Source organism: Talpa occidentalis, unplaced genomic scaffold, assembly GCF_014898055.3.
Source record: "Talpa occidentalis isolate TD23 unplaced genomic scaffold, MPIMG_talOcc4v2.1 talOcc4.15, whole genome shotgun sequence".
Taxonomy (NCBI): domain Eukaryota; kingdom Metazoa; phylum Chordata; class Mammalia; order Eulipotyphla; family Talpidae; genus Talpa; species Talpa occidentalis.
Genome location: NW_023601543.1, coordinates 2,712,235 through 2,735,909, shown reverse-complemented (window position 1 = coordinate 2,735,909; position 23,675 = coordinate 2,712,235). Strand labels below are relative to the sequence as shown.

The window sequence follows — 23,675 nt, the reverse complement described above, 5'->3', positions numbered from 1 at the left end:
AACTGGACAGCATCAAAATTAGGGGTCCACCCCGATTTCCACCAGGAAATTGACATTGCTGCAGGCTTTTGTGTGGACATCAATTTTTGTTTGTCTGGGATCCGTGCCCTGCAGCGCTGTTGCTCACACAGGAGTTGCTGTTTCATTTTACAAGAAACGACCAAGCCATTTTCCAGAGCGGCTGTCCGCCGTGTCCCCACAGCAATGTCAAGTGAGCTGCTTTTGTAGGTCTTCCTGGTAGGTGTGCGGTGCCAGCTCAGTGGCGAATGATGTGTTTTAGAACATCCTTGCGTGTGCTGTTAGGTCATGTGTATAATCTCCTCGGAGGAAGAGGGCTTTTGCCTGGTTTCTGATTACTTTTCTTACTATTGCTTTTTTGAAATTCTTCATATATTCTAGACTCTGGGCCTTTTCCGGATATGAGGCTTGTAAGATACTCGGGCCCAGCCTGGAGCCGGTCTCCTCAGTCTGCCGGTAGGGTCTTCCACAGAGCAGAGGGCTTTACTTTCGACAAGGTCTAGTTTATCAATATTTCTTTCTATGGCTCATGCTTTCGATGTCAAGTCTAAGAAAGCACTTTTTGCCTTGCTCTACATATCAAAGATTTTCTTACTTTTTCCTAAAACTTCTAGAGTTTTGTGTCTTATGTTTAACTCTATGGTCTGTTTTGAGTTGATTTTTGTGTAAGAATTTTAGTAAGGATTCATATTTTGCCTGTAGAAGTTCAGTTGTCCCAGAAGCACATGTTTAAATGCTACCATTCCTCCACCGAATTGATTTTGCACTTCTGTAAAAAATGAATTGGAGGGCCTCCCCGGTGGCGCAGCGGTTGAGCGCTGGGTTGCGAAGCTGCCCGCGGCCTCTGCGGCGCCGGTTCCATCCCCGGCTGCTCCCCGGCCACCGGCGGAGGATCCCACATGGTGCGCAGACCTCTCCTGCCACCCGCTGCTCCCCTCAGCAGTGTACTTCGGTCCTTCTGCCTGCTCTGCTCCCCGCTCTGGCTCTGGTGAATTCTCTCACCCTCCCGTGCTTCTGACTGTACCCAGTGCATGTATAAACAAAACAAACAAACAAACAAAATAAATAAATAAAACATGCCTCTATAAAAAAAAAAAAAAAAATGAATTGGACATATTTGTGTGGGTCTATTTCTGGGTTGTCTGTTTTGTTCCACTTATCTGTGTGTCTATCCGTCTGCCCACACTCTACAATTTGGATTAATGTAGTCTTATATTAAGTCTTGAAACCGGGCACACTGATTCCTTCCATTTTATTCTTTTTTTTTTTTCCAAATTGTTTGAGTTCTTTCACTTCCTTTGCCTTTCCACATAAATTTAATCTTGTTTCCACATAACGAATAATCTTGTCTTTGTCTACAAAAAAATCTTGCTGGGATTTTGATTAGAATTGGTTGAGTCTGTAAATGGATTTGGGAAAAATTGACATCTTTACCATGTCAGGTATTCCAATTGATGAACATTCATCTATATCTTTGATTATTCTCATCATTACTGTGTAGTTTTCAGCATATAAGTCCCATACTTGATCTATACCTGAGTATTTTTTGTGCAGTACTGAATGATATTGTTTAAATCCAGTGTCTATGAGTCCATTGTTTGTCCATACTGATTTTTGTATATTGATCTTGTATTCTGAGACTTTGCTGAACTCACTTATTGGTTCCAGACATTTTTTTTTTTTTAAGATTTATTTATTTATTTATACAAGCACTGGGTACAGTCAGAAGCTCGGGAGGGTGAGAGGATTCACCAGAGCCAGAGCAGGGAACAGAACAGGCAGACTGACGAAATACACTGCTGAGGGGAACAGCGGGCGGCAGGAGAGGTCTGCGCGCCATGTGGCACCCTTGCCTGGCGGTCGCGGATCAAACCAATGCTACAGAGGCTGCGGGTAGCTTTGCAGCCCAGCGTTCAACCGCTGTGCCACTGGGGAGGCGCCCAGGCATTCTTTTGTAGATTCCTTAAGATTTTCCATGTAGATTATCATGTCAGCTGCAAACAGATAGTTTTACTTCTTTTCTTTCCAGTGTGTGTGCCTTCTACCTCATGGTCTTCCCTTAATGAAGAACTAGCTAGAACTTCCAACACTATGTTGACTATCCATGAAGGAACAAACATCTTTACCTTGCTACCATCTTAGAGGATAAACATTCTGTCTTTAATCATTAAGTGTGATGTTAGCTATAAGTTTGTTGTAGATTTTCTCTATCAAGTTGAGGAAATATTGTCTATTTCTGATTTTCTGACTTTTTCTATAAATGGGTATTGAATTTTATCAAGTGCTTTTTCTGCTTTTTCTGCATCAATGTGATAGTAACTGGGTTTTTGTTTTGATATTGTGATTTATATACAATTATGAAAAATAACACAAATAGATCCCATATACCCTTTTCCCAGCTTTACCTAGTAATGGCATCTGGCAAAAACATAATACAGTATCACAATGGGGCTGCAAGGTGCGGAATATTTCCATCACTGCATGTATCCTTCCTGTTGCCCATTTATGGACACATTTACTTCCTTCCCACTCCCACCTGCTCCTTAATCCTTGCAAGAATGTAATAGAAATGGAGTCACACAGTATGTAAATTTTGGGGATTTCTTTTTTAACTAGGCATAATTCTCTGCAGATTCATCCAGGCCATTGTATGTATCAATAGTCATGCCTTGTTATTACTGAGCAGTAATCCATGGTATGATGTACCAGTTCATTTAGCCATTCATTCATTTAAGGATTTCTGGGCTGGTGCTAGTAGTTGGTTGCTGTAAGCACTCATTTGCAAAGTGTTGTGTGAATACAATTTCTATCACTCTGGGATAGATACCCAGGAGCGAGCCTGCTGGGTCACATAAGCAGCTGCATGTTCCGTTTTTAAAGAAACTATCAAACAGGTGTCCGAAGTGGCTGTGCCATTGTACATTCCCACCAGCACTGTTGGAGTGAGCAGTTTACATCCCTAATCCTATTTTATTTCTCCCATCATCGCCAGCATTTGGTTTTGTCACTTTTTTTTTTTTAAAGATGAAATTCACGTAACCCTGGGTGGTACTTAGTACATTCACAGTGTACTAAGCCACCCTCTTTATTCAGTTCTGAAACATTTGCATCACCAACAAAAAAAACCCCATCTTCATTAAGCAGTTACTCCCCATTCTGCCCAACCCCTGGCAGCCACCGGTTTGCTTCCTGTCTCTATGCATTTACTGATTGTGGATATTTCATGTAAATGGAATTTTATACTACGTGGCCTTTCATGACTGGCTCCTTTCACTGAACATGTTGCCAAGGTTCTAGCACGTTGCAGCAGGGATGGGTGCTTCATTCCTTTCCCTGGCTGGGTCACAGCCCCCAGCGTGGGTGGCTAGGCCAAAACTGGCTCGGCCATCTATGCATTGATAGACATTTGGGTTGTCATCGTGAGCAACACTGCTGTGAACACTTGTATGGAAGGGTTTGAGTACTACTTTCAGTTCTTTGGGGAATATACCTAGGAGTACTATTGTAGGGTCAGAAGGCATTTCCGTGTTTCACCTTTTGAGGAACTGCCAAACTGTTTTCCACGGCAGCTGTAACATTTTATATTCCCACCAGCAATACATCAGTGTTCCAGTTTTTCCATATTCTCAACACTTGTTATTTTCCTTTTTTTTTTTTATTTATTAAATGATAACCATCCTAGTGGTAGGGAAGTGGTATGTCCCAATTTTGATTTGCATTTCCCTAATTCCCTAATCCTATGAAAACGATCCCGTGTGCTTGTCAGTGTGTCTCTGCTGGAGAAATGTGTGTTCAAGAGCTTTGCCCATATTTTACTGATTGCTTTTCTATTTATCGCGGAGTTGTAAGATTTCTTCATGTATTCTAGATACTAGACTCTTAGCTGGTATAGATTTGTAAATGTTTTCTTCCATCTGATAAGTTGTCTTTTCACTTTCTTGATAATGCCCTTTGATGCAGATAAGTTTTTAATTTTGATGAAGTCCAATCTATCTGTTTTTTTCTTTCGTTGCTCATACTTTTGCTCTCATAGCTAAAAACCCATTGCCAAGACCAACGTCATGAAGATTTTCCATTTTTTCTTCAAGCATTTACATCATTCTTCCTACGTTTACCTCATTGATCCAGGGAGTGGGTAAAGTCTCTAAGTCTCTTTTCTCTCTTACTACTTTCAAGATTTCCCTTAACATTTTAGCAGTTTGATGATGATGGCTCTTGATGTGGGTTTTATTTATGCTTTTAGGAGCTCACTCCATTTCTTGAATTGTCAGGTTTATGTCTAATGTCAAATTGGGAAAGTTTTCAGTCGTTATTTCTTTGAATGCTTTTTTAGTCCTAGTCTCTCCTCTCTTTCCTGGGATTCCAGTGACATGAACCTTAGATTTTTTTTATGATCCCCTATGTCCCTGAGATGCTATTCATTTTAGCCAGTTTCTTTTTCTTTCTGTGTCCAGCTGGGGGAATTTTTATTGTTCTGATTTTCACTACGTCCCTTCTGTAGATCCCATTCTCTTGAAGCCCTTCATTAAATTTACTTTAGTTATTGTATTTTTCAGTTCTGGAATTTCTGTTTGGTTCTTTAGATTCTCTTTCTTTGCTGAGACTTTATTATTTTCGTTTGTTTCAATAATGTGTGTAATTTCGGTTGAACCATTCTAACGATCATGTTTTAAAATCCTTGTAAATGATTCTGACTCCTGTGTTGTCTCAGTGTTGGCGCCTCGTTGAGATCGTCCTGCTTCTGGGTATAAGGAGTGACTTTTCTACTGAAACACAGACATTTTGGGATATTATAAAAGTGGATCTTATTTAGAACTTCCATTTTATCTGACTTCCTCTGATGATGTTCTGACCGGGAGGAGGAGGGACCATCTCCTGTCTGCCACATGCTCATGGACGTTCCCACTCAGCCTTCATTGCTATTGGGGAAGGGGGGCTGGTCATGGCTGCTGGGCAGTGGTGACAGTGGCAGCTCCCCACTAGTCTTGCCGTGATGCCCTCCGGCTGGAACCAGAGGAGTGCCTCCTTTGCTCTCCCCATCCGCTCACGTTGGCGGGGGCGGGGGGGGGGGGTCTTCACTCCCACTGTGTAGGGACAAAAGTCCTGAGTGTCCACTAGGGGCCGGGAAGAGAGGAATCACTGCTGCCAGGTGGGGGTGGGCGGCCTTCGCTCGGGTAGGAGTGGGACTGTGATTTCTTTTGTGATGTTTAACTGAACCTGAGTGGTTTTCTGTGCTGGGAGGTTGCCCTTTTCCTGGTGCTTCAGCTACAAAGAGAGAAGACATTTGTCCGGGCCTTTTTGTCTGTGCCCTTTAGCACTTGGTTACCAGCTTCTTTAAGGCCATCTCTGGGCTCTCTAAGGCGAAAAGAAAACCCCCAGTACTAGCCCTTGTGCCGTCCGCACAGCCATCTCCTTCCTTCCGCCGTGCAGCGTCTTTTATACTTGTTTTCCGTACAAGGTCCCGAGGAGTCAGAGCACCCCGGGGCACGGGGCGTCATGGATACATCTCCATTTTTCCAAACAAGTGTGTGCACTGACAGTTCACGGCATGACTCTCCTGCCAGGGAGGTTTATGGGAGGGAAAATCCCTTCATATGGGAGCGCCTTCTCAGAGCTCACTTCATGTCCATGTCATGAAAAAACCAGCTTCCCCCACGCCGTGGCTGCTTACCCGCCGTGGGCCGCTTATGCTGGGAGGCATCACCCCGCCCCCCCCTTCATTCCTTGGAAACTAGTGTGCCGCATTTCCCGAGCCCTCCCAACCTGCGTTGCTGCCTTCCACTGTGCCAGGCTTTGAGCTGTTGGTCTGTACACTGGGCCAGGGGCTATGGGCCCAGAGTTGGGGCTGCCCCTTGTAGTACGGCCCATCCAGCTTACTCGTCCTGCCGAGGGGGCTGTCAGCCGTCACCGGACCAGCCTCCGTGCCCTCCATGTAAGAGGCCCGTCAGAGGACGAAGGCCTCTCCCAGCTGTCGCTCGCTGCACGCCGCACAAAGCAAGGCCAGCCCGAGGACCCGCAGTCCTGGCCTGGAAACCCCGTGTTATTTGAGTTACAGCCCACTGCCCCGGAGAAATGTCTCCGGTCTCTGGGGGTGGGCGGGGCGATGCAGGGAGGGGGTGGGGAGAGACAGGAAAAGGAATGTGGCTGACTCCACCCAGACCTGGCTGTGAGAGTCTGTAATTCTCGGGGTCGATGGTCTCATCTTCGTGTCTGAAAGACAGTCTACTTTTTGTCTCCCTAAGCCCTGTGTCTAGGTCGCTGGGGAAGCGCCTTGGAGAGTCAAGAATAAAATTGCAGGTCAAACAATGGATGACTGGAAAAGTCGGCTTGTAATCAAGAGCATGCTTCCCCATTTCGCCATGGTGGGAAACCGGCAGGAGCCCAGAAAGCTCCAGGAATCGGTCAGACAATGGGCTATGGGGGGAGGGGGGTGTTGAATGCTTCTAATCTTAAACTTGAACGTACGATGTGTTGTTGAAATTCTCTGTGCAGACGTGGTGGCAGGGAACCAACCCCACATCTAAGGAACTCAAATCTGACCTAGAAAACAGCTAGGAGATGAGCTGGCCTCGCCCCTTGTGAGTTTTGGGGAGAGCAGGAAACGCAGGCGCAGGCTCCTTCTGGGCCCAGTGCAGTGATCTCTGCACTGCCCTCCTGCCGACTAGAGAGAGAGGAAGGGCGAGAGGGAAGAGAGGCCTATTTTTTCTCTTAATAGAAACAGGAATGTGGAATGACACGCACAAGATGTATTGCGTTCGCTTCCTTGTCCCACTGAGAACCGGAAGCCAGTGAGTAGGACACAAAAACGGGATCCCCATTCAACTCTCTGGCCCTGGTGTCCTTCTTAAAACTCATTTGACAAATTCCTACGTTCTTCCCTGGGAACCAGACACCATCCGCGGCCTGAGAGTCAGAGTTAAGGGTTCCAGTGGTAGTTCCAGGAGCCGGGATGATAAAGGGGCCAGGACGGCCATTGATTGGTTGAGTTGCCCGAAAAGGCCCGCAACATCACCAGCCTACCAAGATTAGCTCCGTGGGCAGGAGCTGCAGTGAACAATGGCTGTTATCTCAGTGTGTTGGGGCCGCAGAGGAGTGGCCTGCTTAATCTCTGAGAGTAATAGAGCAGAGAGGAAATGGCTCTTATAGAGCCGTGGGCCTGCTTCCTTCCTGTTCAGAGAGCTGGGAGCTCAGGGCTCTGAGGTAATGTCATTTCACATGACTAGAGGACCTGTCTCCTCCAATTCCAAGGGCAACCCACTTTTCAGTAAGTGAGCTTTCCCTTTAATTTAGGGTTCTGATACATGCACAGGTGTCGGGGAATCCTGCTTCTGTTTTTACCCTGCTGGCCTACCACCGACGCTGTATGGAGAATGTGGTATCAAGTTGAGTATGTGAATGTTTACAAAGCCTTGTTTACTGGGGGCCAGTCCTCACAGAGATGGTGGTCGGGTGCCCTGGCAGGGATGGAGTACTTACTTGGCCGCAACATGTCCCCCAAATCAGACATGCATCTTCCAGGAGGTGATCTCTAGCCTCCACCCCAAGTACCCCTTATGTCTTGCTTCTCTTTCATGTTCAACAACAGAGACAGTGAAGGGAAAGCTCTGGGTGCTGCCTCTGAGCCCATGCTCCATTTCTTTCACACTCTTTTCACCCACTTTGTCCCTACATCCTTGGGGAGAAGAGGGGGTACCCAGGCTGGGAGCTACGGGGTCCTCCTCCCTTCTCACCCACCAACAGTGTTTTAGACAGACTAGTCAGTAGCTGCTTTGGTTTTGGTTTTGACCGGGTGTAGACTGGAAGGGTTTTTCTCAGAATAGGACCTTGAAGAGGCCACCCCTGTCTTCACTGGAAAAGTCGCCACTGCTCACGCCATTTCTGGCCTTGGCCTCTCTTTGCAGATGGCCTTCAGAGCCCTTTGTAAGTAAGCCTGGCCAAAATCTCACTCTCGTGGCTTTACAGCCACACCTTGAACCTGATCGGTCCTTCTCCCTTCTCTGTGGCACCTCATGTTCTTCTGTCTCTCCCTGTCTCTTTCCGAAACTCCAGGGTGGGCTAGAAGACAAGGATTTGCCCCCGTTGAGGGCATCAAAAAAAATATGCCTCAGTTGAATACAACTTCCTCAGATAACTCCTCTTCACCGTGCACACCACGTCTCCTTAGAAGGTGTCTGTGGTCTCTGAAGGGCCCACATGCAGGGGGGCGGCTCCAACTGCCAGCCAGGAGCCAAGGCAGCTCTTGCTGAATTTTCATGGCTGGTCAATCCCGACAGCCTCTGCTCCTGTGGAAATCAGCCACACATGTGCAGGAGCCCTGGGACCTGGCACTTGTGGACTGAAGGACGCACACAGGCAGAATCACTGAGCAACCTGCTGTCCCAACCAGTCACCACAGGGCTCGGGAGGCAGGACGCTTGGTCCCTCCTAGAGTTAAGCTCTCCATCCCCTCCCCCCACCCTCCCACCCCCACAACCCCTGGGTCAGCGGGTTGGCAGTTCCATGGTCACTAGCGCAGGAGTCTCCGTGCTGTCTGCCCGCATCTCAGCCTCCTGCAAGTTGCAAAGATGTCCGAGCTCTGAGCAGACACCTTTTTCTTTCTTCAGGCAGTGCCAGATGAAACGGGGTGCTTCAGGCATTAGAGGAGTGGTTGGAGAAGGAAGGGGCGCTATGTGCCTTGCCTGTCTGTCCCGGCACTCAGTGACGATAGCGGCTGGCTCCCGAGGCCCCAGTGAGTCGACCTGCCCCGATTCTCTCCCCGCTCCCAGCCGTTCTCCCTCTCGATGGCCGGGAAAGCTCAAGCCGGTTGTCGTGACTGCAGAGAGATGCCCAGGGAGGAGTGCGGAGCTACGCAAGGCCCACGTCTCTCCTCGCTCGGTGTACAGGATCCTGCATCCCCATATCACCATGATGTTGTATCGTGCAGCCCCGGGCGAGGCAGCTGTCTCCACCCGCCGTGAGCTCTCGCCTGAGTCTCTGGGCTCCAGGGCGGCCGCCAGTAAAATAGCATCATCACCTGCCCTCTGCCCCCAGGTCAGGTTCCCCGGGTGTCAGAGAAGCTGTGGATGCGAGTGCAATAAAAAACACACAGGGTGTTACTGCTCTTGGCACTTAGTTTAGTGGCCAGCAATTGTGTGGGCTCTGGGTTTTTTCTGGCAGTAGGACGATGGGAAATGTGCATCCTTGGAGCTCAGGTAGAAATACACCAGGCCCCTGAGGATAGCTCAGGCCCCTCAGCAGCCGCACTGCGCCAGGGGAGCCGGATGGATGGCGGAGCTGTGAGCATTCTGGGTCAAGGCCCGCCATGCTCATGCGCCTTTCTATTTTGGGGATCCTCCCCATGGAGCACGCAGCTGTCCGCTCCCTTCTCTCCCTCCTCCTCCCTGCAGCAGGGCCCTTTCCTGTGCAGCCACCCACGGAGTAGGGCGCCAGGCAGCAGAGGGTCTTCTCTGCGAGGGCAGGGGCAGGCATGCCCCCGGGACTTTGCATCTGGAGGCCTCTGTCCCAGGAGTCCGGGTCTGTGAGTCATTGACCTGAGACTCAGTCAGCTCAAAAGGGAGGATGCTGGGAAGGGGTTCCATTTTGCAGCCGGCTTCTGCTGGCGTTGGGGAGCTTGACCTTGAACTTCCAGGAACCCAAGCTGACCTCATTGGCCTCTCTGCCTGACCCCCGCCCCGGCCTACTCAGCATTAAACCCGGGGAACAGTTGTAGCCTGAGCTGCCCCAGGGAGGACAGTGGACACTCTGGAACCTCAGGCACCACCCCCAGCAGGGGGCATGTTCACCAGGGGGACAGCCTGGTGGCTCCCCAGACTCCAGACTAGCCTGTGCCACTGTGGCTTCTTGCTTTCCCTGAACACCCCTGGAGAATTCAGCGTGACTCTGCTTGCGCATATTTGAGTCACAAGTTGCCCTTTGGGTCCAGTTCCTGACTGGGGGCAGGGGGAGGGGTATGCTTGGAAGGTTTGGCTACAGATTGAGATTTCTGTGACCCTACACAACAACTTATCAAAGCCTCCCCTCTGCAGCCCCCCTCCCCCAACTAGATCTCCACCCTCCCAAGGACCACAAGCTGCTGGATTTGACCATAGGGTCTGGGGCAGGGAGGCAGACCAGGGCCCAGGTGCGCTGCTGCTGTCACTAGCTCCCATTCTCTTGCCCTCACCCCACCATCTCTCGGTGCCATTGTACCCCAGACCTCCAGATCTGCTCTCAGATGCCCAGGACACTTATTGCTGCTGTTCATTATTGGCCAGAGGCTCCTTAGAAATTGTCCAGGCCATCCCCATTGTTGAAACACAAAGGCAGGGGACACGTCCCAGGTCATTGGTCCAGTTAGTGAATTCACCCATTTCTGAAAAAGCCATGGTCTCTTGACCTTGAGTTGGAAATAGGGAGAGAACAGGATAATTGGCAGGAAACCTTGGCTCAAGTGAGTAATTCAAATCTGCAGATGCCAGCAGAGCCCTGCCCTGCATCTGGGGATGCAAAGGCCCCATTTCAGATGGATGTGTCGGGAGGCAGCAGTGTGCAGGCCTAACTTGGCAGCCTCCAGAGAACCCGACTGGGGTGCAGGGATAGAAGGAGAGATCGTGATCTCAAAGACACCCTTGAAGGCCTGAGAGGAGAGTATACTTGAATCTGCCGGGTGAGATAGGAGTTGTTCAACCGCACGCCAAGCTGGAAAGGGCAAGATAGGTGGGCATTCCAGAGCAGGCAGCCTTCACTCCTTTAGGGGAAGCTGAAGAAGCCCCAGGGCCCCCACCAACAGATGGGTAGTAGTCACAGGTCATGAGTGAAGGGGAGACATGGCTTTGGGGCCACTGCATGCCTTTTCCAGCTCAGAAACGGGCCTCTGAACTGCAACTGTCATAGGCAGTTCTCCGCCGCCCAGCAGTGTGAGGAGGGCAATTTGGAAATTACTTCCTTTCTGGAGCAAGATGCTCAGCTCTTGCTCTAGGTCAGCGGTTGACAGACCCTGCAAATGAAGTTTTATTTGCACAAAGCCACAGCCAGTTGTTAACATTGCCTATGCTAAGTTGCAACAGAGACCACCTGGCTCATAGATAGAGCCTAAGATAGTTGCGATTGGGACCTTTATAGAAAATGGTTCTGACCCTTGATCTAGGCCACTGGGTTTTGGTTTATTTTTCCTGAGGCCATAGTCTCCTGGGTCCCCATATGAGGGGGAAAGAAAATCACAGGTCCTCATGCCTTCCCAGAAGTCCTGCTTCCTCCTTTGGTGAGGTGGTCGACCTGGCCCCCAGCTTCTCCAGACTGCTGGCCACTATAACTGTTCCTTGTCCCTCCCACACTATCCATCTCTCCCTCACCCACCAGCAGCCAGAGACCTTTCTGAAGCAGTTCCACTCGCTCCTGCCTGTGCTTAACTGACACCGAATGGCTTCCCACTGTAGCTGCTTCCAACCCAACCTCTTTTCCTGGCAGAAAAGACCCACTGGGGCTCCTGCTACTTCCCCCCCACCGACCTGCCCACCCCTGGAATATGCCAAGAGCTCTCCCCCAGGTCATCCTCCTGGCCACTCTGATATCACCGCTTGCTGCTTCAGTTCTCGAGGTGTGCTGCCTACGCCCCGTGCTGGCTCTTGTCTGTCCCACCAGAATTCCAACTCCTTCCGTGGCTGGTTCACCCTGTCCCCGTGTGTGCTCCCACTGGGGATGGGGTTCTGCTCTGGGCCCCTGGAAATCCAGCTTTGTATAGTTCGAGCCCCCCCTCTGGATGTGGTCAGCATCCGGGGCCACTCTTTCTAGCTCTCTCTTTCTAGAATAAGGTTCAGGTGCTGAAGTTGTCCAGTATCCAGGCTGCCTGTGCAGTCTTTGAGACACTGTCAGAAAGGCAGAACCTTTCCCTGCATCCTCTGCTCCTTCAAGCCAAGCCTTTGGCATCTAGAACAATGAATTTGCTGATATAAAATACCTCCAGGAAGCCAGCCCCCAAACACCAACACCCCGCATCTGCTTTCTGAATATACGGCTTCAAAGAGCTGAGTGCACAGTAGCTCGGCGCTGTCCATTCTTTTTTTTAACTACATGACAGCTAAGGAACTTAGCAATGCCTTGCCCTTTCCTGTAGTTAAATCTGACATAAAATTACTTCATTGGCAGCATTTTAGCAAACAAAAGTCTCCTGTGTTTTCACCAGGAATTCAACTTTAATTTTACAGGTGAGAAAAAGATAATTATGAATGACTGTGAGAAGCCAGTGCTGAGGATTCTTTTGATACCATGTTGAGAGAGGGCCTTCTTCCTCCGGTCCGGCCTGCGGAGCTGCTCTCAGAGACGTCCCAGCAGAAGGCAGCACCCCAGGCAGAGCCCCCAATTGTCACGGCACACACTCCCCATCACCCCTCCCTCCGCTATCCCACATGGCAGCTCCCCCACATCCGCCTCCACCAGGGCCATCAGCATGGCCACCTCCATCAGCACCTCCCCGTCAACACCAGCGCCACCTCACCCTGTTCACTAGCTCCACGGCGCCTTTCATCTCCGCTTCTTCCTCCACTACCACCACCTTCACCCCAGCTCCACCTCGTCTGTCTCCACCACCAGCACCGCCGCTCCTGTAATCTGTACCTCACCCACCTCTCCGCTCCCACCCTCACCACTACCCCATCTCTACCAGCACCGCCGCCACCGCCTGCCACTTCCACCTCTGTCATGTCACCACCACCTCTGCCACTGCCGTCGTCGCTTTTCCACCGCACGCGCACGCGCAGGCCGGGAGTTTTCCAGGTCCTGTGACACATTCCATGATGGAATCGCAGACACTTTCCACATGGAGTGAAAGAAGTGATATTTTAGACTCACTCTTCCGCACATGTAGCCCTCTGCTGTTGCTGTGCGCTCTGAGGCAGAGTTGAACTAGGACTCACTGCAGGAAAGACTAGTGGTCTCAGACGCACAGCTGAGGGAAGGCTAAGTTTGGGTGAGCAATCTCTCACCTCACAGCGGGATTAGCTGACCCTTCTTTCAGTGGCAGATTCGCACTATTTTACCCTGACTGGTGTACGATGGTTCTCCTTGCCCGCGGTGGCTCAGGAAGGCAGCGCAGGAGCCCGGCTGACCGGCCCCACAGGGCAGAGCTGCTGAGTGAAGTCGACCACGCTTAAGGCTATTTTAGGGCCACAAAGCTGCATTTGCAGAGTGGACAGAGGTACTGCTTGTGTGGTGTCCGCGCCAGCTGGGCACACACGACCACACAGCAGCTTCCAGTGCCTGTGCAAGGTCGGCCTCACTCAGCACTGAGTGCAGCATCGTGAGCTTCCCAAGATTCCCTTCCTGCAGTGCGAATTTGACTTCAATTTTTTTAAAAAAGAGGCCATAAGTCACACACTTATGTCATTACACTGCGATGGTGCGCTCTTTAGGAAGTCACACCCCGCACCTAAATAGACACCGTTTAGATTGGCCAAGCAGCCTTGATAAAGCTCGGGGGGCAGAGGAGGACCTGGAGCCCGTCAGGGCCCAGGACCACCCTGTTGTGCCTTCCACTGGGCCCCTCTGGGCCGCCGCTTCTCTGGCGTCAGCTTGTGGATGGTGGGCTCACAGGCCTGCTCACGGGGCTGGTGCATCTGGAGACAGATTTTCGAGCAGAAGTTGGCGCTGGGCAGCCATTGTGTGCCCACTCAGAAAGCATGTGACCTCCGGGTGTCTCTGGGTCTTCTCCCACCCTCACTATCAGGCTTTCGGGCTTCTCAGGCAGTGATGCTTCTGCTGTGGAATCAGGCGCATTGCCTTTTTATGAAGCCTGTTCTTGGGACACAGGCCGACGCCAAGTCACCATGTGAGCTGCTGGCCTCAGCCTCCAAGCCTTCCAGGGCCTGCTACTCACTTGGTGCTTCTTGCTTATGTTCTCCTTCATAAAGAGGATCCCCCCCAAATTGTAGAAGCTTCTATCCCCACAAATCAGAGCTCTGCACCTGGGTATAGGGGCAGAAGGCGCTGAGCCCTGAGCAGCTGATTTTCTCTTCCCCCCATTTCAACTACTCTCATTGGTGTCCTGGTGGTGGGGAGGGGCACCCCCCAGGAAGGCAACACTGTTAACTCTGGTCCTGACCATGTATGGCAGCCTCTTGGGGCCTGTCTGTAGGAAGGGCCACTGCTGCTGTGCTCACAGCTGAGGTGCCAAAGGTGAGGTGATGGAGAGCCTGCCCCCCCTTGTGGGGCGTGATTTGCACAGCTCAGATCCCCCAAGGCTTTGTTGTTGCCATCTCCTGGGTGGGGCTCCTCATTGCCCCAGATGAGCTCTGCCGGGAGTCATGCCCGGAGATGCACCAGCAGCCCTACTAATACCTCACTGGTCCCTGCACGCGCTCTCTTTGTTCCAACAATTCCTTGTGGAAGATCCATAGAGATATTTTGGGGAGGCCTTAACTTGACTGGAGAGATTGTCTGATCTATGTCCCCAAGTGGTCTGGGCTGGACTTACTTCAGGAGTGTCTCCGTTGGCACAAGGATGCTACTGGCCCATCCAGCTCCCTTGGCCTTCGCTCCCACCAGGGACACAGGAGGGGGAGAAGGGAATCCAGCTCTTCTCCACAGGCGCACTCCAGGAAGAAAGTCACAGCATTAGTTCACCAAAGTGGGGACCCATTTACTTTACAGTGGGAAGAGGTGCACAATAGGTCCCCTTTCCAGTGTGACTCTGTGCACTGGTGCTGCGCACGCAGCTTCTGCTGGCTGAGCACAAGTCAGGGCACCAATAAATCCCTGTCGGCTCCTCCAGGGTCTTGCTCCAAACCATTTGTTGGCAGAGATTTGTTCCTGCAACAGGCCAAGTCCTCTTGAAGGCAAACCTCACTCAAGCTTCCCTGCCACTCCCCACCCCCGTGGGAGTCTCCAAAGTCTCATGTCCTGCCGTTCTGGAAATGCTGGCGATCCTGTCTGTTCTCCCGAAATGTCAGTCTCAGGGCTGGGGACTCGCCTCTGAAAAGCACCTGCTGAAGAGGCGTCTGCCCAAAGACATCAAGCAGCTCCTCCTCTCATTCTCTTCCCGAAAACCCAGCCCTGGGCGACATTATCTTCTCAATTCTCGGGCCCCCTCCCCTCCAGAGGCCAGTCTACCGGGGACCCTTGTGGTCTCAGAGGGCCCAAGAACCCATCTTGGTGGCCAAACTCAGGTTCTGGGAAGCTGCTAGGGGGATGTGTCAGTGTGGCAGAAAGTCACTGATGGGTGTACTGGGGAGAGGCCAAGAGAACCAGTGAGCAGACTGGCTGAGCTGCACAGCACGGGGCGACAGGGAGCCCGATGGGGGAGCCCAAACGAACCCCAGCTGTTTCCACCTGACTGACAAGTTCTGCCCAGCACCCACATCCCTGGTGCCCAGTGGTGGGAAAGCGAGGCTCCCTGAGCTGGTCTCTCCAGGGTACCTTCACTCTTGCCTCCCATCCCCCCCATAGGAACTGGGCCTGTTCGGGGTGGCCTTTGGTTGGCACCCATGTCAAGTTGCAGCGAGTGTCCAAACGCAGGGTCTCCGCAGCTGCCAGACTCCCTTGGGAAGAGTTGTCTGTGTACACGGGCTGGTCTTTCTCCTGATCCCACTTCATGAGCCTGGACTGTTCTCTTAAAATCTAGACCTTTTCCAAGAAATCTGTGCCCCTTTTTGCCATTCTGGACTAAAAACGGAGGAAAGGAGGAATTGCCGTATGTCATTGTTCAGACAGAACCACAAATAATGTTGACTTCAGAGCTGAACTTGGCCCCTCTCAGAAGGGTTGCCTTTGTTTTCTCGTCAGGGGGTGGGGAAGACATCACATGCTTTCCAGTGCATTTTAACGAGTGTTTATAAGGTCTCGGGGATCACATTGGTGGCTTTGTCCTCCCGCTTATGAAATGGGGCTTGGCAGGAGGTGGTGGATGGAGATAAAGTCAGTCCTTTCTGAAAGACCCCAGGGCCCCGGTCCTCACTTCCCCTCCCCCAACCGCCCCCCAAAAGCCAGACCACGTGGCTCAGGCTGGGAGTTCGGACACCTGGGGTCTAGTGTCCTTATTTTCCCCTGTGTGGCCACAAGCAAATCACACCCCATTTCATTTGCTGTCCAAAGAGAAGGTTGAGATAAGCTCTGTGGAAATCCTGGCAGCGTTGATGGGTAGCTTATTGTACAAGAAAAAAGAACAAGTCCCACAGTGTGTGGGCAGGATCCTGTGCTGGTAGCTGGTCCAAGAGCTTGCTGTCACCAAGGCCACAGGGACTGGAAGCCCCTGAGTGATGCTGGAAGGTTTATTCAGAAGGATCTAGAAGCTTGGCAGGAGCCCTGCCACCCCCAACAAGACATTGAGTGGGGAAGTCATTCCTGTGTACCGAGCTGTTTGCTGCATTTGATCTAAAATGACAGCTGTGGTTTTCCCTGTCCTTAATGGGTGCAGCCCTGCAGAGAGCGCGGAGCCAGCAGACCTGCATTTCCCTTCGTAAAGCAGTTCTGTGACACAAGAACTAAAACTGCTCTGTGGACAGATGAAAAAAATGGGGCCTCGTAGGGCCCACGTGGCAAGGCCAGGACCTAGATGTGCCTGCCTGGGGATGGGGCCCTGAGCCATGTGGCTCCCCCACATCAGCCAGCAAGGATGTTTCTTCTCTCTGGAGGAGGAACCTGAGCCATTAGAGCCTGGCGCTCTGGATGTTTCTAAGAGCTTCTGGGGTGCAGCAAGGCTTAAGATGTCCTGAGCACCATCACACTAGCAGGTGGTCCCCATGAGCCCAGTGTAGGCACCGGCTCAGATGTCCTAGTAAGGCTTCCAAAGCTACGTGCAAAAGTGCTGTCAGAGAAATGTATCTGTGTGACTGTTGGCACTGAGGTGGCTTCCACGCCCCCTCTTCCTGTCCTTGTTGTGATCGTTACCACACAATGCGTTCCTTTCCCCTGTCCCCTGTTCTTGCAGGCCATGCTCGTTAACTTGGCGGCCACGGATGACTATGTGAAGCCGTGTGAGAGGAGGAAAATCCGACCTTCCCCCCAGCTTTGCTTTGTTCCCAAAGCCGATGCTTTTCTAGCTGGTGGGCAGCCCTCCCCCCAAGGTGCAGATGGCAAAGTGGGGCCTTTTCCTGTTGTTTCCTATCTCACAACCTGAGGATGCATCTGCAGAGAGGAATTTCTTATTTAGATAGCTTTATATGGTTTGTTTTTGGATTACAAGTCATCCTTATTAAAAATAAGCAAGAGTTGACTCCAAATGGTTGCGCGTACTTTCTTCCAACTTGTTTCTCTGTGTGCATAGCTTTGTGTGCGTGTGTGTGTGTAAAAATAAGTGGAACCATGTTGCAGTGACTGATCCTCACTCGAGTTCTCCTTTAAGCAGCGTATCTTAGGCAGCAGCCCCGAGGAACATGCCACCTCTGTCTCCTCCTCGAAAGGCTCCCTGCAGGCCCTGCGTGTAACCAGGACAGGGGGCAGCTCAGAGTTCACGTCTCTGTTGCGCTTTTCCTTCTGTAAACCCCAGGGTAGCTGGAGACACAGGTAGGGACTAAGACTGTCTTAGCCGTTTCTGATCTGCTCTGAGACGCCGCACCTGCTGGTGGTGCCCCCCCTTAAAATGGTTCTTGGAGCCCTCCCAGAGGCAGGCAGAGCCTGGCCCTTGCAGGGCTTTCTGTTATCTCTACTGAAATACAAGAAGCCAGTTTAAATGAAACACAGAAACAAGCGTGAGGGTTCCAAAACTGGGCTGTATCATGTCGTTTTGACAACTTGAAGTCTGTAAACGAGACATTTGTTTTAGCTCGCATGTTTCCTGTTCATTAGTGTTAGTGTGCCATACCTCTGTAAAAAGCTCGCTCTCTCTTCCTCTCTCTCTCTCTCTCTCCAGCCACAGGGAACTGTTAAGAGGAGACAGGAAGGAGACAACTTCCAGTTTCCAGGCATGGCTGACGGGGGCTACCCTAATAAAATCAAGAGGCCTTGCCTTGAAGATGTCACCCTTTCGATGGGCCAAGGCGCCCAGGCCAGCACGCCCTGTGCGGAGCTGCAGGTCGCGTCACTAGCAATGACCCCTAGCCCTGCGGCCATGGGAGTAGCTGGCCACGCGTTACTACTGGACAACAACCCCATGAATGGCAGTGTGATGGGCTCGCCGTTTGCGGGAGCGCCACCTGCAGAGATGGGCCTGAAAGCGCCCCCCGTTCCGTACTACGACAAGAGCGCCGCCAGCAGCAGCCTGCCTGCGGTAGACCAGGAGCTTCAGGAGCTGCTGGAGGAGCTGACCAAAATTCAAGAACCTTCTCCGAGTGACCTAGATCTGGAGAAGATACTGGGGACCAAACCAGAAGAACCCCTGGTCTTAGATCACCCCCAGGCCACGCTGGGCGCAACCCCCAAGCCTTCGGTTCAGATGCCGCACTTGGAGAGCCTCAGTTCCGGCAAGGAGTTCACGTCCAGCTGCAGTCAGGCGGCTGGCGTGTCACTGCCCGTCCCACCCTCCTCCGCAGGGCTCAACTACGCCATCTCCGCTGCCGGTAAGCAGATGGTGTCCCCCAGCAATGCGGCGGCGCCGGCCAAGAACCCAGCACCGGCCACGCTCCCCGTCGCGCTGCCCCCCCTCCCCGTGCCTCAGTGGCATCATGCGCACCAGCTGAAGGTGTTGGCGGCCAGCAAGCAGGGGTCGGCCACCAAGCCACCAGGACCCGCCCCTGGCTGGTCTGGTCTGCCTCCTCCTGGCCTCTCGCCCCCTTACCGCCCAGTGCCCTCACCGCACCCACCGCCGCCACCCTTCAGCCCCCAGAACCTCATGGTGTCCTGCCTGTCGTCCAGCAACCTACCAGGGAGCGCTGTCCAGGGCTCGCCCAATGCCTTACTCTCCAGCATGGCACCTGGTGGCAACGCCGCACTGGGGCCTGCCCTGCCCTACGCCCCCGAGGAGCTCCCCAGCCCGGCGCTGCAGCCGCCACCACCTTTCAGCTCCCAGAACTCCATCCTGGCCAACCTGGTGTCCTCCACCGTCAAAAGCCCGCCGGGCCACCTGCTGTCCACTCTGCCCTCCAGCACCCCGGGGCCATCCCCGCCCTACCGCCCCGAGAAGCTGTCTAGCCCCAGCTTGCCGCAGCAGTCCTTCACACCGCAGTGCCCGCTCATCCGCTCGCTTGCTCCCGCTGGCAACCAGCTGGGCCCGCAGCCGCCGCCACCATCCGCGAACGCCGTCTTCAAGCCCCTGAGCGCCAGCTCCTCCAAAACCCTGAGCATGATCATGCAGCAGGGGCTGGCCAGCCCCGGCCGTGGGGCCCCAGAGCCCTTCTCTTTCAGCAACACCAAGCCCTTGTCACACTTTGTGGCCGACCCAGGCCCCCAGAAGATGCCGTCGCTGCCCACTACCTCTCGCCAGCAGTCCCTGCTCCACTACCTGCAGCAGCCTGCACCGGCCTCGGCCTCGGTGCCCAGCGCCTCCTCCTCCGCCACGGCCACCCTGAAGCTGCAGCCGCAGCCCGACCACGCCCCGTACCTCCTGCAGCAGATGATGCAGCCGCCGCCGCGCTGCCAGCGCTCGCTGGCCTCGGAGCCCATGCCCTCTCTGCCCAGACAGGTAAGAGATCTCGCTCTGTTGTGCGCTGCTGTTTTGGAAATAAGGACGGTGCTAGTGGTGCTTGGCTGTTTTTGGAGACCGGGCTCGAGTCTGGAAAAGTGGATTGAAAGCAGCTAATTCGTTGTGGTCAGAGCACGGTAGTCACGATCCAAGGTGACAGTCTCAGCTTTTGGTCAGGTCACTTCACCTCCCTGGGAGGCGTGCTGCAGCTGCAGAGACAGCCAGGGGAGGGAAGCGGGGAGATGAGGCCTGGCAGCGCACCAGGGCCCCTGGGCCGCCTGGCACACCCCCCTCACACAGGACTAGTGATGCCATGGCTTTAGGGTGGAAGGAAATTTCGCAGGAGCATTTGAATTTTGCCCTCGCTGGCATGAGGATGCACACTGGGCCTTCTAGAAATGCCACCGCAGTTTTCCTGAGCAGGCTTGGTGCGCTAGTCATCGCCACGCTGGGTGCAGGGGCAGGGCCTAGATGAAAAGGAGAGGTCAGCAGGTGGCGCGACGTATCGTTCAATGTCAGTTTGTTATGATGTTGGTAAGAAAAATCAGTCCCAGCCAACACTGAAGGAAAAGATGTTATCCTGTCTGAGGGCCCGCTTTTGCTCTACCTCCTTGCACTTGAAGTCGCAGTTTCTAAGTACTTACGGCATCAAGCAAGGACTTGCCCAGAGTCACACAGTTAGCAAGGGTCAGAGCAGGCGCTGAAGCCTGTGCTCTTCTCAGAATTCACAAGGCTTCTTCTCCCTCCTCACCTGCAGTTCCACCGCGCCCCCCACCCTGCCCGTGTGGGTCATTCACTGCCGCGTGCCCAGTTGCTCTTAGAGCTGCACACACGTTGCCGCGTGCTTTCCATGGGTCGGGCGTCCTGACGTGCCTCAGTTGGGTCTTCTGGCCCTGAGTCTCGGATCTCAAGGCCCAGCTGGAGGGCTGTGCTCCCTGGTCACCCCCATGGTTGTTGGCAGGAAGCAGATCCTTGCAGCTGGCTGGACGGAGGCCTCGTTCCTCATGAGCCATTGGCTGGGGCCTCCCTCGATGCCTTGCCATGCAGCCTCCTCATAGAGCATTTCACGACGTGACATCTGGTTTCATCTGAGTGAACAGAGAGAATGTGCCAGCTAATCAAAAACCACAGTCTTTAGAACCCAAACAGCCATCACTTTTGCTGCATTCTGGTCTTAAGATGCCAGCAGGAAGGTGTGGAGAACAGAAGGCACCATGTCTGATGCCTGCCTCCCCACTGCTGCTGCCCCCACCCAGGTTCAGGTCCTCTGCATTCTAGGTGTGAATCATACTGTTAACTCTTCAGTCCGTTTCCCCAATGGGCCATCCATTATTCCAAGTGATGTGTTGCTGTGGCAGAGTCCTGAGCACGTGTCACATTCACTCAGAAGTTTCTAGGAGCCCATAACCTGGCCCCATCTACTACTTGGACTCAGCATCCACCAGGCCCTGCAAGGCATCCCATTTCTAGAACCAGGAAGGACTCACTTCTTGGCCCATTCTGTGTCCTGGGCCTTCCCCCCACTGCCCCAGGTGGCTGGCCTTTCCTCCCCACCTGCTCTCTCCATGCGACTCTCCCAGCTCCTAAGGCGAAGGCACCATCCCTGACAGGAAGCGCCTCCCTGACTGTTCTGGCTCCTTCCAGTCCTTCTACTCCCACGCCACCTCCCTCTTACTTAGAGCCATGGGGGTGGGGCTGGGGCTGGGGCTGGGGGTGGGGCATCACAGTGCAGGAGCATTGCGCTTTGATTTTGCTGGAGGCTGGTCGTGGTGTGTGTCCACACACATGGCTTGCCTGGCTGGGAGCAGGCCACCACCAACACCTCAGCCCTTGCCCCAGCAGACAGGAGTCTCAGCCTACAGACGTGTCACCTTTCAACTTCCTGAGGCATTTTGGTGCTGGCTTTGGGTTTTTTCGTCCTCAGTGGGCTAGCCTCCGAGCCAGGTCAGCTGGGTTTGAGGGAGCATTCCTACTGGTGGAGGCTGTGAAAATCACCCCAACACATGACCTCGGTGGGGCTGGAGAAAGTGTGTAGGAGAAAGACCTAGTGGCCAAGCCCCTTAAGGGAGCAGAGGCCAGAGATCGGGCTCCCCAGACCATGCGCCATCACTGCCAAGAGCTGCCTTCCCGGCCAGCCCAGCCAATGCCCACAGGCCAGGTCTGGACAGACCACAGCCCCCGACGGGCAAGTCTATGCTTCTTGCTTGCAGCAGAACCTCAGAAAGCACCGTCGCCTACTACCTGGCAGTGACTAGCTTGTGGCGCTTGCTGTGGATGAGGTGTGTGCCAGGCAGGGCTGGGCATCATTTCAGCCCAGATCTCAGCTTTTTAAAGGAGTCATTTGTCCATGTGAAACAAGGAGCAGACCCCTAAGTAAGCAGAAATGCTGATTCCAACGGCCTGGGCCTGTCTTGCTTGCACGCAGGCGGTTCTGCGTTGGGGGCTGTCACTCAGTGGCTCGGTGAGTGCTTCAGTGTCAGTGACCCTTTTTCACTCAGGCTGAAGGTGAAAGGTAAATGGCCTCAGGCTTCAGGGCAGCAGCTCCGCAGGCCACTTTCAGCACAGGCCCTGGGGTTCAAGCCTGGGACAGGCACTGATGGGCCGTTTTCCGGGAGCAGTGTAACCCCCTCTTGAGCCCCAGCTGCACCCAGACAAGGGAAAAGTGCCATCTCTCAGGACACTGGGTGACAAAGCAAATGGCACCTTGAAATTGCCCACAGCCCCGTGGGGCCCGCCCACTTCGCAGCCTGGGCGAGTACAGGCTCGAGCTCTTGGGTCCAGCTCAGACGGCTCAGGGCCCGAGGGAGGCAATAGACCACGCATGCTCTTGCGTGGCGTCCAGGGCAGCATTTTATTATTTTTGCCAAGAAATATGACTGTTTCGCTAAATCCAGGTCAAATTTGCCCCCCCACCCCAGTTTTGGCAGCAAGTTTACCAGAATGAAATTGGCCTCCAGAGCTTTGGGTGCTGAAATCACAGCCAAGGGAGGTGAACCTGAACATCTGGCTGGATCCCACCCCCCGCCTCCAGGGCTGGGGTTCATCGAGGTGTGGCTAAAGGGACTTCGTTTTCCTGATTTCATACCCGTCCCACGCAGGACTAGTGGAGACACCCTAGGGTGGTGCTCGATGAAGGTTAGGCTCAGTGGCACCATCAGCCTCTGGAAATGGGGCACACGTTCACTGAGAGACACTAAGTTGCTAGGAGTGTCGCCTGCAAGAGCAGGGACAGCAAGGGGGGGGGAGGCGGTGCCCTCCGCCACGTGCACTGAGCCACATCAAAGCATTGAGGGGCGGCCAGTTGGAGTAAGAACAGAAACGCCTGAAACCTGATCCCAGGGGCGGGCGCATGATATTGTTTTGACAGACTCTGAGAGGGCAAAGAGGAGTAAACTCCACCTTGCTGGAGGCTGGAGTCGCCCCTCTGGGCTTTGCTCTGCTTCTGCATGCAGCTTTGAGCTGCACATCTCAGGGGCTGGAGAACGTGCGGCCAACGCAGGGACAGCGGCGCCGCAGCCTCCTTGCTCTCTCATGTCTTGTCCCTGGCAAACCGAGTTCCCAAAGTGCAGTGTCCCTAATACCCAGCAAGTGGAGATGGCACAAGGCAGGGGGCACCTGACTCTGGCCAGCTGTTTACCTTGGCTACATCTTTACAATGGCTACAGCAGGCACCTGTCACAGGGCATGGCTGAGGGGACAAACGAGATCACATGCAAGTGCCTGGCCCGGGGCTGGCACACAGCAGCCCACTCCACTGATATTAGCTGCAGGATTTCAAGAAAGTTCCTGAAACCCGGGATACCAGTAACCCAGTGGAAAGGGGACAGGTTGCTTCACCCCCAGCTCCCCGGTGTGGGTGGTGACTTGGAGAGGAGGGGGCAAGGAAGTGCCCTCTAAGCTGGGTGTCGGGGAAGACTTTGCCAGGTGGCTGAGAGGCCGGAGGCAGACACAAGGCGAGGACCCCAGAAGCAGAGCAGCTGAGCCAGGGCGTGGCACCTTGAGCACCCCTGGCCGCGGAGGAGAGAACAGTGCTGACTGCGTAGACAGCGGCAGGGCTGGGTGCCCTCTGGGGCCTGTGTGGAGGCTGAGTCAAGGTGAGGTGGGCAGGGAGGAGGGCGGGCAGGAGGAGAGC

General features: G+C 53.4%; 1 protein-coding gene across 5 annotated transcripts in view; it reads left to right on the top strand.

The window, feature by feature from the left end:
• The window catches only part of MAMLD1 (mastermind like domain containing 1), an 83,859-nt gene that overhangs the window by 37,893 nt on the left and 22,291 nt on the right, over nucleotides 1–23,675 (top strand). For 3 of the 5 annotated variants that reach the window (XM_054695510.1, XM_054695508.1, XM_054695511.1), the window contains exons 2-3: nucleotides 6,261–6,419; nucleotides 17,837–19,543. In XM_054695510.1, coding sequence (XP_054551485.1) covers nucleotides 6,324–6,419; nucleotides 17,837–19,543 — 1,803 coding nt within the window. In that variant the 5' untranslated portion in view covers nucleotides 6,261–6,323. Of the gene's footprint in view, nucleotides 1–6,167; nucleotides 6,420–17,836; nucleotides 19,544–21,302; nucleotides 21,431–23,675 lie in introns of those variants that run through there. The other 2 variants (XM_054695512.1, XM_054695509.1) reach the window with 2 other exon arrangements.